The following is a 13,849-nucleotide window of genomic DNA, read 5'->3' on the forward strand; positions in this document are numbered from 1 at the left end:
TTTCTTTCTTTCTTTCTTTCTTTCTTTCTCCTTCTTTTATTCCTCCTCCTTCTTTTCTTTAAAAAAAAAACTCTTATTTTCCATCTTAGAATCAATACTGTATATTTGTTTAAAGGCAGAAAAGTAGTAAGAGCTAGGCAATGGGGGTTAAGTGATTTGCCCAGGGCCACATGGCCAGGAAGTATCTGAGGACAGATTTGAACCCAGGATTGCCTATCTCCAGGCCTGGCTCTCTATCCACTGAGCCACCTAAGTTATGGTCATATTTTTGTTAACTTTCCATCTCCCAGTGTTACTGAACTCCTTGAGGGCAGGGATTGTTTTTGTCTTGGTCACCTTGGCACCTAGCATAATGCCTGGCATTTAACAAGCCTTTAATACATTTGTTGACTGGCTGAGTACTTCTGCTTGTGACTCAGAATATTATGTGATATGTCATTATAGAAATCAGTTTGTTATAAAATTGATTTATTACATAGATGCTATTCAAGAATTTTAATCTCAAATATAGGTCTTTGTGTCTGGAGTTATGTTAAAAAAAATAGAGCATTAAGGATAACCCATGTAAATTGAGATCTGGTGTCATGTCTGGGGTACCATAAAGAATATATAAGTTTAGAACTAGATTCTCATTAAGAATCCTAGTACAATTTCTCGAAATGGTGAGGCCTATTCCTTCAGAATCCATCACCAGAGTCAACACAAATGAGGTTTAAGGGTGGACATAAACTGATAAGAGGCCTAGGGTCAGCAATGTTAGTGAAGCTAAAATCATAATATTTTTATCTTTTGTCACCAAGTTGAAGGACATTGATAGCAACATCAAAGGAGAAGCTTATCTATATAGAGAGGAAAAAATTGCTTGGAAATGGCTGCTTCAGTGAGCCTGTCATAAATACAGACCCTTGAGAAGCACTGTAGCAGAAAAAAAAAATGTGAGCTAGGAGTCAGAAGATCTAGATTCCACTTTCTATGCATCATTGTGCCTATGGTTAGGTCCTCAACTTTTACAGTCCTCAGTTTCTATATTTTAGAATTGTGAAGAACAGTATTTATCCTGTCTACCTCATATAGTCAAATGAAATAATCTATACAAAGTCATGTGGTAATTACAGAGATCTATTAAAATTGTCATACCTTATGGATACAAGACCAAGTCCTTCTTTCTGTGATATTTTAATATAATTCCTTTCATAAGCTATTTCAATGTAAATCTTTTCCACCCTCTATTTATACTGTTCTTAAATGGAAATTCTAGCAATGTATTATTTGAAATAATATTTTTCTATAATTTAACAATTTAGAGGCCCCATGGGTTTATAGCAATGGAGTGATACCATGGTACATGGTACAGTATAAATAGCGCTGACTTCATAGTCAAAAGACCTGAGTTCAAATCTTGTCTCTGCCATACTAGATGTGTTACTCTGAGTAAATCACTTCATTTCTCTTGTCCCACTTCCTCATCAATTATATGAAGGAGGGGAGGATTTGATGACTTCCCTGAACCATTCTGGCTCTAAATCTATGACCTTAAGAACTCCTTAGACCTTGGTTTTCTCATCTGTAAAATGAGGGGGTTGGTCTAGATCAGTGGTTCCCAAACTTTTTTGGCCTACCCCCCCTTTCCAGAAAAAACATTACTTTGCACTCCCTGGAAATTAATTTTTAAAAAATTTTAATAGCAACTAATAGGAAAAATATATGTATTAATGTTTCTACCTTTTTCGTAAAATATAGTAAAGAAAGGTGTAAATAAGAAACATTGAACTTTGAAATTACGAAACTATTTATTGAACTCAGAAATGTACCTGTGGCCATCACCACTAACCTGGATCACTGCAGCACCCACCAGGGGGCGATGGCGTCCACTTTGGGAATCACTGGTCTAGACAGATCATCTTTAAGGAACTTTAAAGTTCTAAACCTTTGATCTTGTTTGTTTGCTACCAGGATCTTTTTTTTTAGAAGTCTATTCTCTTTTTATCTCTTGCTCTCAGGCAATTCTGGTCTATGGAATACCTATTAGTGCTGATGGAGGTATAAAGATGGCTAAATTTAAAAACCATATCTCCAGCAATCAATCATGAAAATGACACAGAAATGGCTTCAAGAAATTTGGATCCCAGAGATACAAATCTTTAAAAGGAGTTGACCCCAAGTTTCTGTGCTTTGCCAAGACACACAACAAAAAGGGACTGAAGAAGATCCATGTCAACAATGCCAAAGCCATCAAGTCCCAAGCAGAGGCCATCAAGGCCCTGAGCAAGGCCTCCAAGACCACGCACCTTAAGACCAAGATCCCCAAGGCTAGTGGCTAGGACTGGCCCCAACATGACTTCCAAGCATTTAAGCCCTAGGTTTGGCACCCAAATGCCTAGACCCCAGGATCACAAAGTTCAGTTCTAAGGTTGTCAGAATTACTGATCAAATCTGATTCTAAGGCTGCCAAGTCTGAATCTAAGGCAGCCAAGTCTGAAGCCAAGCCCACCAAGTCTGGCCATAAAGCCCAGTGATTCCAAGGCTTTTAAGTCTACTGACCCCAATCATATCAAGTCCACCAATCCTAAGGATGCCAAACCTAAAGATGTTGGAGCTAAAGTTCCTAGTCCCAAACCTTTAAAATAGATGCTTCAGAATAGAAGGACTTATTTAAACCATAAACCACCATTTTGTTCAATCAGGGTATGATTATTCACTTCTTTTATACAAATAAAGGAAATGGTGAATCATTAAAAAAAAAGGCCATTATTTCCAGATGTCAGGGAAATATTCAGGAAATATCACCGTCATTAGTAGTTAACTTTAGAAATCTGGGAATTTCTTGTCATTTTCTAGTCAGCTAGAGGTTTATTCTTGACATTTCTCAATAGAAATAATTTCCACTCTGGGTCCATTGATATAGATCTGTATAGCTTTTATCTTTGATTTAATAAATGTTAACTGACCAGGTTCCTGGATCCTGGAAGTCCTGGCTGGCCTGGAGGGCCAGGTGGGCCTGGAAGTGCCACTGCTGAAATAAAACAAAAAGTTTACATTATATGTCTCTGCCTCTCTCAGCATTGAGATAATTGGAAGAGCATCATGGGATTGACATTTGTCATATATTCTAACTGGGTATGCTCCAGAGGATACAAATATTCTGCCAACATTCTACCAGTTCTTTCCCCACCAACTTCTTGGAGGGAAACAAAGATAGCACATAGAAAAATATTTTAATGAAACATTTCAAATTAAATTGCAAATATTCAGAAAAAATTACCTTCTGGATAATTGTTTTTCTTTAAAAAAACACACACACACAACAAAAAAACAAACCCTTACCTTCTGTCCTAGTAACAATTCTAAGACAGAAGGGCAAAGGCTAGGCAAACAGTTAAGTGATTTGCCCAGGGTCATACAGCTAGGAAATAGCTGAGGCCAGATTTAAACCTAGGTCCTCTCAACTCCAGGCTTAGTTCTTTACCCACAGTGAAACTTAGCTGCCCCTTTTTGTATAATTGTTAAGAAGACTTTGAGAAGAACAACTGGCCAGTACTATTCAGACTTTCTTCTACGACATACCAGTGAACATGGTAAATCTGTAGTGAGTAGAATATAATGACTTGTGGCTATGTCCAGTGAATTATCTGAAGGAACCGGGCATGTAATTTGAAGAGTACGCTAAGGAGGAAAACAACTACTATCTTCAAATTTCTGAAGGGCTGTTATACAGAAGAAGGATTAAAGTCAACAAAGCATTTATTAAGCACTTACTATGGGCCAGGCATGGGACTAAGTGCCAGAGATAAAAAGAAAATCCAAACCAGAAATCCTGCCCTCAAGGAGCTCATTTAAAAAAAAAAAATCTTGATCTCGTCTTAGAATTTGATACTAAGTGTTGGGTCCAAGGCTTAAGACTGTTAAGGACTAGGCAACTGGGTTTAAGTGACTCGTCCAGGCCACATAACTAGGAAGTGTCTGAGGCCTGATTTGAACCCAGTATCTCCTGTCTCTAAGTCTGGCTCTCTGAACACTAAGCCACCTAGATACCTCAAGAAGCTTAAATTCTAATGGAGGAGAACCATGTGAACAACTTTGTATCTATAAGATATATAAAAGGGAAACTATTCTGCTTGCCTCCTCCTTTGGCTGGTGAGCTAGTCCACAAAACATCCATCTGAGGAAGTCTCGATGTTCCATGTATTACTTCTAACCTGATTCAGAATCTGACACTGCATAATACTTCTCTATCTGGCTCATATACTTCTCCTCCTCCTGTTTCTCTATTTGAACGTAAGTCCTTTGAGAGCTGGGACTTGTCTTTTTTGCTTCTGTTGTATTCTCTCTGTCTCTGCATTTCTGTTTCTGTCTTTCTGCCTCCCTCAATATCTCTGCCTCTATTTCTTTCTGTCTTTCTTTTTGATTCTGTCTTTCTGTTTATCCATCCAAAAGAAAGAACCAGGACCAGTGGACAGATATTTCACTGGCAGAGACAAAATGTAAGAAAAAAAATCCTTGCAGTTAGAGCTAATTAAAAAACAAAAAGACAACAGATGGCCTTGGGAGGCAGAGAGTTTCCTGACAGTAGTTTCCAAGTAGAGGCTAGAGGACAAGTTGTTGGGGATATGCACATGTCACATAGACATATAAATACAAAGTGAGTTGGGGGAGACAGGCACTAGTAATTGGTGGGAAGAGGAGATCAGGAAAGACTTGATGTATAAAGTGGTGTTTAAACTGACTTTTGAAGGAAACAAAAGAGTTCTAAGAGTCAGAAGTGAAGAGGGAATAGACTCCAGGCACAGAGGATAGATAACCAGTGAGAAAGCATGGATGTAGAAGAGGGTCTCCCACAGGAGAGGAATAGTAAGAAATCTGGCTAGATTTAGATGATATAGAGGAGATTCTGAGATCCTACTGGAATGGCCCATTCCATAACTACTGCTCTTTTCTTTCATCTATCTTTCCTTTTCAGAGACATGCTGAAAAGGTCTTCAGTTTCTCTTTTCTAATTTTTTTAACTCTTACTTTAGTGACTTGCCTATGGTCACACAGCTAGGAAGTGTCTGGGGTTAGATTTGAACCAACTACCTCCCATCTCTAGGCTTGGCTCTCTGTCCACTAAGTCACCATTCCTCCCTGATCTTAATGAGACAGCTACAGATCAAGAAAAGTTGGCAGCTAAAAGGAATAAGTAGGACCATCATGGAAAGGCTGCCATTTTTCTTTCTTTATTCTCCTTTGTCTCCTCTCTTCTCTTGAGGAAAAAAAAAGAGAAGTAGGGTTTGGGAAATCAAAAGTTCTTAGTTTAATTAGTTAGAGAGATAGACCAAAGACCTCCAACTGAGAGGACACATCAGGTTCTCTGTAGCTGTAACAGAGGAAGGGAAAACTCATATTTAGAGCAGATGCCATTTTTTAAAAGGTGTGGTTTGTTTGCAAAATTTTTATAAATAAGCATTGGTCTTTTGGCAGGAACTCTTTTGTACATATTTTTCTAAGCTAACACTGCCTGGGCCTAAGGCTGAAGACTTTCATGGACATGAAAAGGGGAACTGGATGTTGAAGAAAGTAAACACACATCCTGCTGGCACCCTGCATTTTGACTGGTATTTGAGTTCATGGAAAAAGACAACCCATCACATGAACCCATCTTTTTCTTAAGGAACTGCATGGTTTAGTTTCCTGGGGGAGTTTCTGACAAGGACACCATCAGCTTTCTAGTCCCCTAAATTCAGAACATGAATGTTTTCTTGGACTTTCTCCTCATCTCACATATCCAATCAGGTACCAAATGTTGTTTCTAACTCCACAACGTTCCTTGTATCTGTAGGGAAGCAATTTACTTCTTTCCATTCATTGAGTTGTCCCTCTTATGCAGGCTTTCATCTAGACTACTGCCATAACCTCTTAACTGGCCTTTCAGCTTCAAACCTTTCTTTACTCCAAACTGTCTTCTATCCAGATGCTGAAGGAATTTTCTTAAAGTGTAGGGTAGCTAGGTGACACAGTGATTATAATGTCAAACCTGGAGTCAGGAGGACCTGAGTTCAAATCTGATCTCAGACACTTCCTAGCAGCGCGATCCTGGGCAAGTCACTTAATCCCAATTGCCTAGCCCTTACTGTTCTTTTAGCTTGGAACCTATACTTAGTATCAAGTCTAAGACAGAAGGTAAGGATTTATGAAGAAAAGGAAAGAAAGAAAAGGAAGGAAGGAAGGAAGGAAAGAGAAGAAAAAAGGAAGAAATGAAGGGGGAAAGAAAGAAATTAAAAAAAAACTTCTTTAAAGTCTTTTCTAACTCTAAAATTCCTGTAGTCTATGAAGTTATGGAAGTCTTCATTGAGCTTCTATTATGTGAAGGACATTGTTCTATGGGGATACACAAGGAAACAAAAAACCTTTACCTTGTGAGAAGCTAATAGGTTGTGTAGTATAGTAAATAGAGAGCTGGCTTGGGAGTCAAAATAGTCAATGATTCTAATCGCTGTCTGAGATACATATATACATACTGTGTGACTCTGAGCAAGTCCTCTCAGTGCCCAGAAGGCAATAATCTGAAGTAGAGTAGCTGCCCTTTCACTGCTACAGGTTTCCTTATTGGGAATTATGAGTACCAAAGAAATCACAGGTCCAGGCCCTCATCCTCCCCCAATAAAATAAAAATTGTCTGAATCGAATGAAGAAAGTCATAAGTGCTTGAAATAACTGGACAATAAATGAATTTGTGATAATTCAAATTATAAGGAAATAGACAAATTCAACAAGAATTTGAAAAAAATCCCCCAAATTGTATTTATTTATACAGTACCTTACAAAAAGAATTTTTCTCAAAATAGAAAAGTGATCTTAGTAGTATATTATTATGTTGTTTATACAGTATCCCAAAAGTTCTAGTGTAAACTGCATTTGAACCTTAAATCCTGAACCAGTTTGTTAAAGAGGAAGCAGCTGGGTCATCCTTGTGGGTTACTCAATGGCTGATGTGACTTTTGCTTATTATTTTCAATTTCATTTTTCTTTCTATAACTTAAAGAAGGGTTATTTTTAACACAAAGAAAGGAAATTTAGGACATTTGCAAATTGCTAAGAAGGGAAGATAAGATTTTACCCTGCATTTATTGATCTGTATTCTTCATCTTAATCTCTAAATTTGGAGAGAAAAAAGTAGTTTTTAAATCATCAGCCAAAAGGTTGTATGTTGTCAATTAATCTAAGTTTTTCTACTATAAACCAACTTTTAAGTTAAAGATTAGTTGAAACAGCCAGGCAAAGTATAGTTTTTTTTGTTGCCAATATCTCTATAAAAATATGAAATTATTCTAAGTTCTCTGTTATCAGAAGGTCCTTGGAGAAATCTTTGCTCATAAAAATATAATTGTTCATGATATAACGGACTATTTAATCCATCTGTGACTTAACAAAGACAACATAGGCAGAACATCCATTTGATCTAAATTTTTTTTTTAAATACCTATTGGGTGCCAGGCATTGAAGATACAGAGACCAAAAGTACCATCATTGAAGTGATTACTTTTACTAACCTGATCCCAATATTGCTGGAGGTCCTGGTGGCCCTGGGGGTCCAGGAGGTCCTGGGGGTCCATGAGCTCCATAGCCAGGAGGTCCAGGCAAACCTGGTGCCCCCGGGGGGCCTCTGGGTCCAATGACAGAATCACCTTTCTGGCCCTAGTAAGGTAAACCCACAAGAGAGGACACAATCACTTTCACATTTTGATGTCTGAGTATTACATCTTTTAAGGAAATGGTTTTGAATTCCATACTTAAAAACTTTTATTTCCTGAGGGAGTGTCCATCAATTGGGGAATGGCTGAACAAACTGTGGTACATGTTAGTAATGGAATACTATTTGCTTTAAGCAATGAAAAGCAAGATGATTTCAGAAAAAGCTGGAGAGACCTGTGGGAACTGAGGCAAAGCGGAATAAGAACTGGAAGAACATTGTCCACAGTAACAGCAATATCGGATGATGATTACCTGTGAAAACTTGGCTGCTCTCAGCAGTGCAATGATCTGGGACAATCCTGAAAGACTTAGGAGGGTGAATGTTATCCGCCTCCAGAGAAAGAACTGTTGGAATCGTCTTCCATGTATTTATGGCTGTATTTTGGGGTTTTGGTTTTGTATGAGTTTGCTCTTGCAACAATGACCAATATGGAAGTGTGCTTTGCATGACAATAACAATGGGAAAAAAAACACCACCACCACCAACAAAATAAAAACAACTCACATTATCCCCAAGAACACGTAAATCAAACATTCAGTAATGATGCCATGAAAATCTTTTTTTCTCTACTCTTTCCTGGTCAAGCACCATCCCCCATACCTATATTCATACTAATATGTCTGAAGAGATGGTTACAGGAGTTATGGCACAGGGGCAGCTTAGTGGCTCGACAGAGACGTAGGTTCTGAACTTGGGAGGATTGGATTCAAATCTGACCTCTCTCTTCCTAGCTGTGTGACCCTGGACAAGTCACTTAACCTCCATTGTTAAGTCCTTATGGCTCTTTTGCCTTGGAACCGATACTTAGTATTGATTCTAAGACAGATGGCCAGGGCTTTGGTTTTTTAAAATAGGTATAGCATATATTAGAAAAGAAATCCAATTAAGTTATTATGCACATAAGAGGGATTGTCATGTGCAGATTGGCTAACATGGAGGCACTCTGCTTCTTGATGATCCCCCTAAAAGGGGGATAATAAGGGGAGTCGCCTCCTTTGACTGGCTCTGTAGCTGGAACAGGCTGCATCTTTAAACTGGCCAGACTGAAACAGCTGCTCTTTTCCCTGCGTACTCCTTTCTGCTATATCCAGAGAGTGAAGATTCATTACAATTTACCCAGAGCTGTCATTGTAAACTGCACTTGGAGGCGGAGGAGCCTTCCCCTTTCCCCACTTTTACCCTGGCTCTGAGAAATGGGCTGAGAGGGTCTGTTTTGGTTTTATCTGGTTCGTTCTCAGTTTTAGATGCTGGAAGTGAACCTCACTGGAATGGAGAATTCAAACTCTGATGCCCCTGGAGTCAGAATTACAGGTGAGACAGGACATTCAGCTAGCCCAGCAAAGAGAAGCCAGGATGCCCGAGATTGGAGCCCATATTGGGGTTTGGATTTGGAACTGGGATCATGCTCTATAGGAACTCAGCTAAGCTGCTTATGTATTTGTTATTGTACCTTTTGAAGTAAATATTCCTTTGTAAAAAGCTAGGCTGAGAGTTTGGGGTAAAATGGAACCACAGTATAGGGGACCACTCCAAGTCCTTGGAGGAACTACCACTGGCAGGGGATGAGGTGATTTGTAGAGAACCTCAGCACCCTTAATCATCTCCCTAAAGGGTACCGGAGAACCAGGAGAAGGGGGGAAAATAATAACACACCTGGCTTCCAGCAGTGGCGGCCAGAGTGGCCCATGTTTTATGTCATGGAAAAACACAGTTGAAGAAAGAAAGAGGAACCAAAGCACTCCACACACCCTGACTCAAACTTGGCAAGTGAAAGCAACAACAATTGATGAAAACTGAGACTCGTGTTCAATAGTTACTGCTTTTTTGATCTACACTCGTGATTTCATTGGTATAAGGAAAGAAGGACAAAGAAGTTGTCTCTACCAAAGTCAGTGGTTTGAGACTTAGAGCTTTAGAAAATTGCTTGGATCATTAGAAGATTATGTGATTTGTCTAGGCTCTCCCAGGCAGTACATGTCAGAAGGAGGAATTTTCCCCAGTCTTTTGACGCAGAGGCCAGCTTTCAATTCAGTGCGCCACATTACCATGCTCCATTGTTTCCACATTATTATAACGAACATCCACAGCTTTTGTTTCACTTAACAATGGCGGAATAATGGAAGTGCTTGGTTTCATATACAATTACAATTATGTTTGCAGATTGTTTCCCTTAATAATTTCCATTTTTTGTGTGCTTTCTTTTGTTCTTGTTCATTTGTATGAGTACTTACACTTGTCACTGGAAGTTGAAACAATTTATTAATAAAAAAAAGAGAAAGACTGAAGCACTTTCTTAACGCCATCAGAGGCTGATGGATAGATTTAAAAAATTTTAAACTTAAAAGTTCTTTGTTGTACAATAGAAGCCCTTGATTTAGGACTCTCTTTAAAAGGTTTATGAAGAGAGAATCATATCTCACTTTAGAGCTAAACAAAAGAAGAAATATTGGAATTCTTTAGCTTTTGATCCTCACCCAGAAAGTGGCATTTTCCTATAAAATTGTTAAAAAAAAAAGTTTGGGGAAAGTTTCTCTAGGTAATTAATGTTCCAATGAGGAACCTGAAACACCCACAAAAGTAAACAATTATAGATCCTTAACCTGACGGTGAAGGGAGGAATGAGTCAGCTTCCCTGCCTCTCCAACTTCTTTTCACTCTCAGTTGAATCAAAAGAAGCTATTGTGAGAAACCATCCTAGTTACAAGGCCTGTTTGCCTATTTATAAAAGAGGTTATAATTTATCTGTCAAATTACATGAGTTGCAGATTCTTATGAACATTTTATTTACTTATCAGCAATATTAGATGTCAAAAATAATGACACAAAATGGGAATGTGTAGTGAGGCATCTAATGATATACTCCTCAATCTTCACTAAATTCAAAATAGAAACAGGGACAGGATTTTGATGACTACTAGAAATAAGTATGACCTCTTCAATCTCTAATTAGACAATGCATACAAATACAGGAAAATCATGGAAAGATCTTTGATTCCATCCATGTAAACATCTCTTGGTGTAGGAAATTCTGGGCAGATCCAGATTGTAATATATCTTTGACTACACAGGCAAATTCTAAGAAGCTGCCAGAAGTATGCAGAGGTTAAATAACTTGCCTAGGCTCTTGTATCCAGTAAGTGTCAGGGGCATGATTTGAACCTAGGCCTTTGTCATTCCAAGTCTAGAACCCTATCCACTGTGTCATGTTGCTTTGAGAGTTGGACAACTATGAAAAATTATTTTATAGAATTTTAAAAGACCATTTATGTGGGTCAACTCTAGATATCATGGCTTGCAAAGACTTGAAGAGTCAAGATACTTAGAGGTACCTATCAGAAGAATGCAGTGAACAGAGAACTAGCCATGAAGATTTGGATTCGAGTTCTCCTTCTGCCCCATGTTGGCTAAGAAACTCTCGGCAAGAGCGCTAAACAACTGTCCAAGGATAGACGCTTCAGAGAAGGCACTGATCTGGGCTGAGTTTCCTCTCACAGGAGTTTGTTAGACCGATAAAATCACAAGTCCAGGCTCTATCCCTTTCACTGTCCATTTTTTTAAAAGATATAACATGAGCACTACCAAAATCCATATTATATAAAATACAAGAAATTACAGTTTAATATGGGGTAACCAAAGGAGTAGAATACCAACAAATATTATGAGATGCAATTCCAAGAAAAGGATTATAAAGTCCAAAGCTTACATGTTTCCATTATGTTAAACATACATGAGCTATCTTCAAATAGTTAAAAGAAGAAAGTATATTTAATTGCCCAGCCAGAGAAACTCAAAAGCAACAGATTTTCTTCTGCAAGGAATCATTACAGCAACACAAAAAGAAAAGCATGGTTGGATAATGTTAAATAAATTTCACATGTATATACTAAATGTTCAGTCCTCATAACCCCGACTCTCAACTACCTGGAGATGTAGAGGAAATTAATGTTTTAGATATAGGGGCTTCTGGGGGTAGGTGTGTGGTACAGTGTGTAGAGTACTGGACCTGGAATCAGGAGCACTCAAAAGAGTTAAAATGTAGCCTCAGACATTTAACTATCTGTGTGACTACTTAATCTTTTTTGCCTCAGCTTCCTCATCTGTAAAATGAGCTGGAGAAAAAAAATGGCAAATCACTCCAATACCTTTGCCAAGAAAACCCCAACGTGTTTGAAAAATGACTGTACTGGACTAGATGACTTCTAATATAACTTTCAACTCTAAAATTCTATCAGTCCTTTCAGTGGATATCTTGATTACTCCCTAGAACTTCTAGACTCAGAACAAAATCTGTGAATCTGTCTAGAAAAAGACTATCCCCATTGATTTATGGAGTCATTCATCTGGCAGCTTGTTAAGTGACAGATTTAATAAAGAACCCACTTTAAGGCAATTGATAGGGGAGACTTCTGGTTGGAGGTACATGTTATAATTGTAGATAGACCAGGAAACTGGGCATCATGTCAATCCTTTCTTTAAATTTGTGTAGAAGATTGATGCATCAAATGACTAGGGCCAGGTGAAGTAACGTAGGCAGGGTTACTGCTAGCCCTGAAATCTTATTTAAGAGCTGAGTTTTCTATTGAGGAATGCAGTCTGGACCCACAGGGTGCCATTTTTCTCAGTTAATTGTTGGCAGTTAGTTGCTGTTAATTACATTTAATTGTTGGCAGTTCATACTGGCAAGATGGAAATTTCCTCATGACATTTTCTGTCTGAAAGGCATGTTAAGAGGCCATAAGGCTCTCCATGTATACAAGAGCTGGCCTGTTGGTTCAAATCATAGCATACTGAAATTACCTGATATATTAGAGTTTAACTGGGATTTTGTGACACAGTCCCACAACTGAGATGGCAGGCCTTTTATTCAGGCAGAGATTCAGGAGAATGGGAAGTTGACTGCCAGAAATCCCCTATAGTGCAGATTTAGAGATCACATGGGGCTGCCAATGAGTCAATTTATTTCTCAATAGACACTAAGTAAGTCTAAGCTGTGGAAAAGAATCGAGAGGGGGAAATCTTAAAAAGCTAGGGTCTAGCAGAGAACGAGTTGCCTTGAAGGGAAGGATAATAATAGCTCATATGGATATAGTGCTTTAAAGTTTGCAAATCGCTTTACATATGTTAGCTCATTTTTTTTGATCATGTGGTACAAAGAAATCAGAGAGACAGATGGAGATGGATATTCCTTGGCAGGTTCAGCTGCCTTTAAACAACCCTATGCAGCTCTTGGATCCTGTCTGCCTGGTGCTTAAAGGGACACGAGTCCTAGTACCTGCCTGAATTTTTTATTTTTTTACCTGATTGGATTTTGGCAACTTTGCCTAATGATTGAGAGGATCTGATTGATAAGTGAGTGAGTATAAACTCACAAAGCTCTCTCTAGCTAGACAGACCGAGAACTGTCCAAGTTTCAGATCTTAATCCATTCTAGTCATTCTTGCCATCTACTCTGCTGCCATGTACATATCCTCTTAGTACTGCAGAAAGAACCTTGGCTTTGGAGTTAGAGGAGCCAAAATTCCCTATTAAATCTGACTTTGGCATCTGCCCTGCTTGTGATCTCAAGCAAGTTGACCTCCTCAAGGCATGATTTCCTCATTTTAAATGAGGTAGTTGGATTATCTAGCCTCTGTGGCCCTTTCCAGCTTTAGCATTTTACAATTAACCTCATGCCCTGAGAATAGTAATAAAATGTCAGCCAACTAACCTATGCTTCATTTACTATACCTGTGACTTCCCAGACCAAAGGACTTTTCCTTGATTGCCATTCCTTATATATGTTTTCTCTCTTTTAGAGTATAAGCTCCTTGAGGGTAGGGACTATTCTGATTTTATATTTGCACCTCTGGGAGGGGAGAGCTAGTTGGCTCAGTGGATTGAGAGCCAGACCTAGAGGTGAGAGGTTTAGGGTTCAAATTTGGTCTCAGATACTTCCTAACTGTGTGACCCTGGGCAAGTCACTTAACCCCAATTGCCTGTCCCTTACCTCTCTTCTGCCATGGAACCAAGACACAGTATTGATTCTAAGATAGAAGTTAAAGTTTAAAAATATATGTACATATATACATATGTATTTGCACCTTTGTATTTAGCCACAGAGTAAGCACTTCTGAGCTTCAT

The 13,849-nt window shown here is 38.6% G+C and overlaps 1 protein-coding gene across 1 annotated transcript in view; it reads right to left on the bottom strand.

The window, feature by feature from the left end:
* COL15A1 (collagen type XV alpha 1 chain) overlaps positions 1 to 13,849 on the bottom strand; it is a 218,515-nt gene that overhangs the window by 14,748 nt on the left and 189,918 nt on the right. The window contains exons 31-32 of the mRNA XM_044658323.1: positions 7,527 to 7,671; positions 2,949 to 3,013 (exon numbers count right to left, since the gene is read on the bottom strand). Coding sequence (XP_044514258.1) covers positions 2,949 to 3,013; positions 7,527 to 7,671 — 210 coding nt within the window. The remainder of the gene's footprint in view (positions 1 to 2,948; positions 3,014 to 7,526; positions 7,672 to 13,849) is intronic.

This window comes from Gracilinanus agilis, chromosome 1, assembly GCF_016433145.1.
Source record: "Gracilinanus agilis isolate LMUSP501 chromosome 1, AgileGrace, whole genome shotgun sequence".
NCBI classification, from domain to species: domain Eukaryota; kingdom Metazoa; phylum Chordata; class Mammalia; order Didelphimorphia; family Didelphidae; genus Gracilinanus; species Gracilinanus agilis.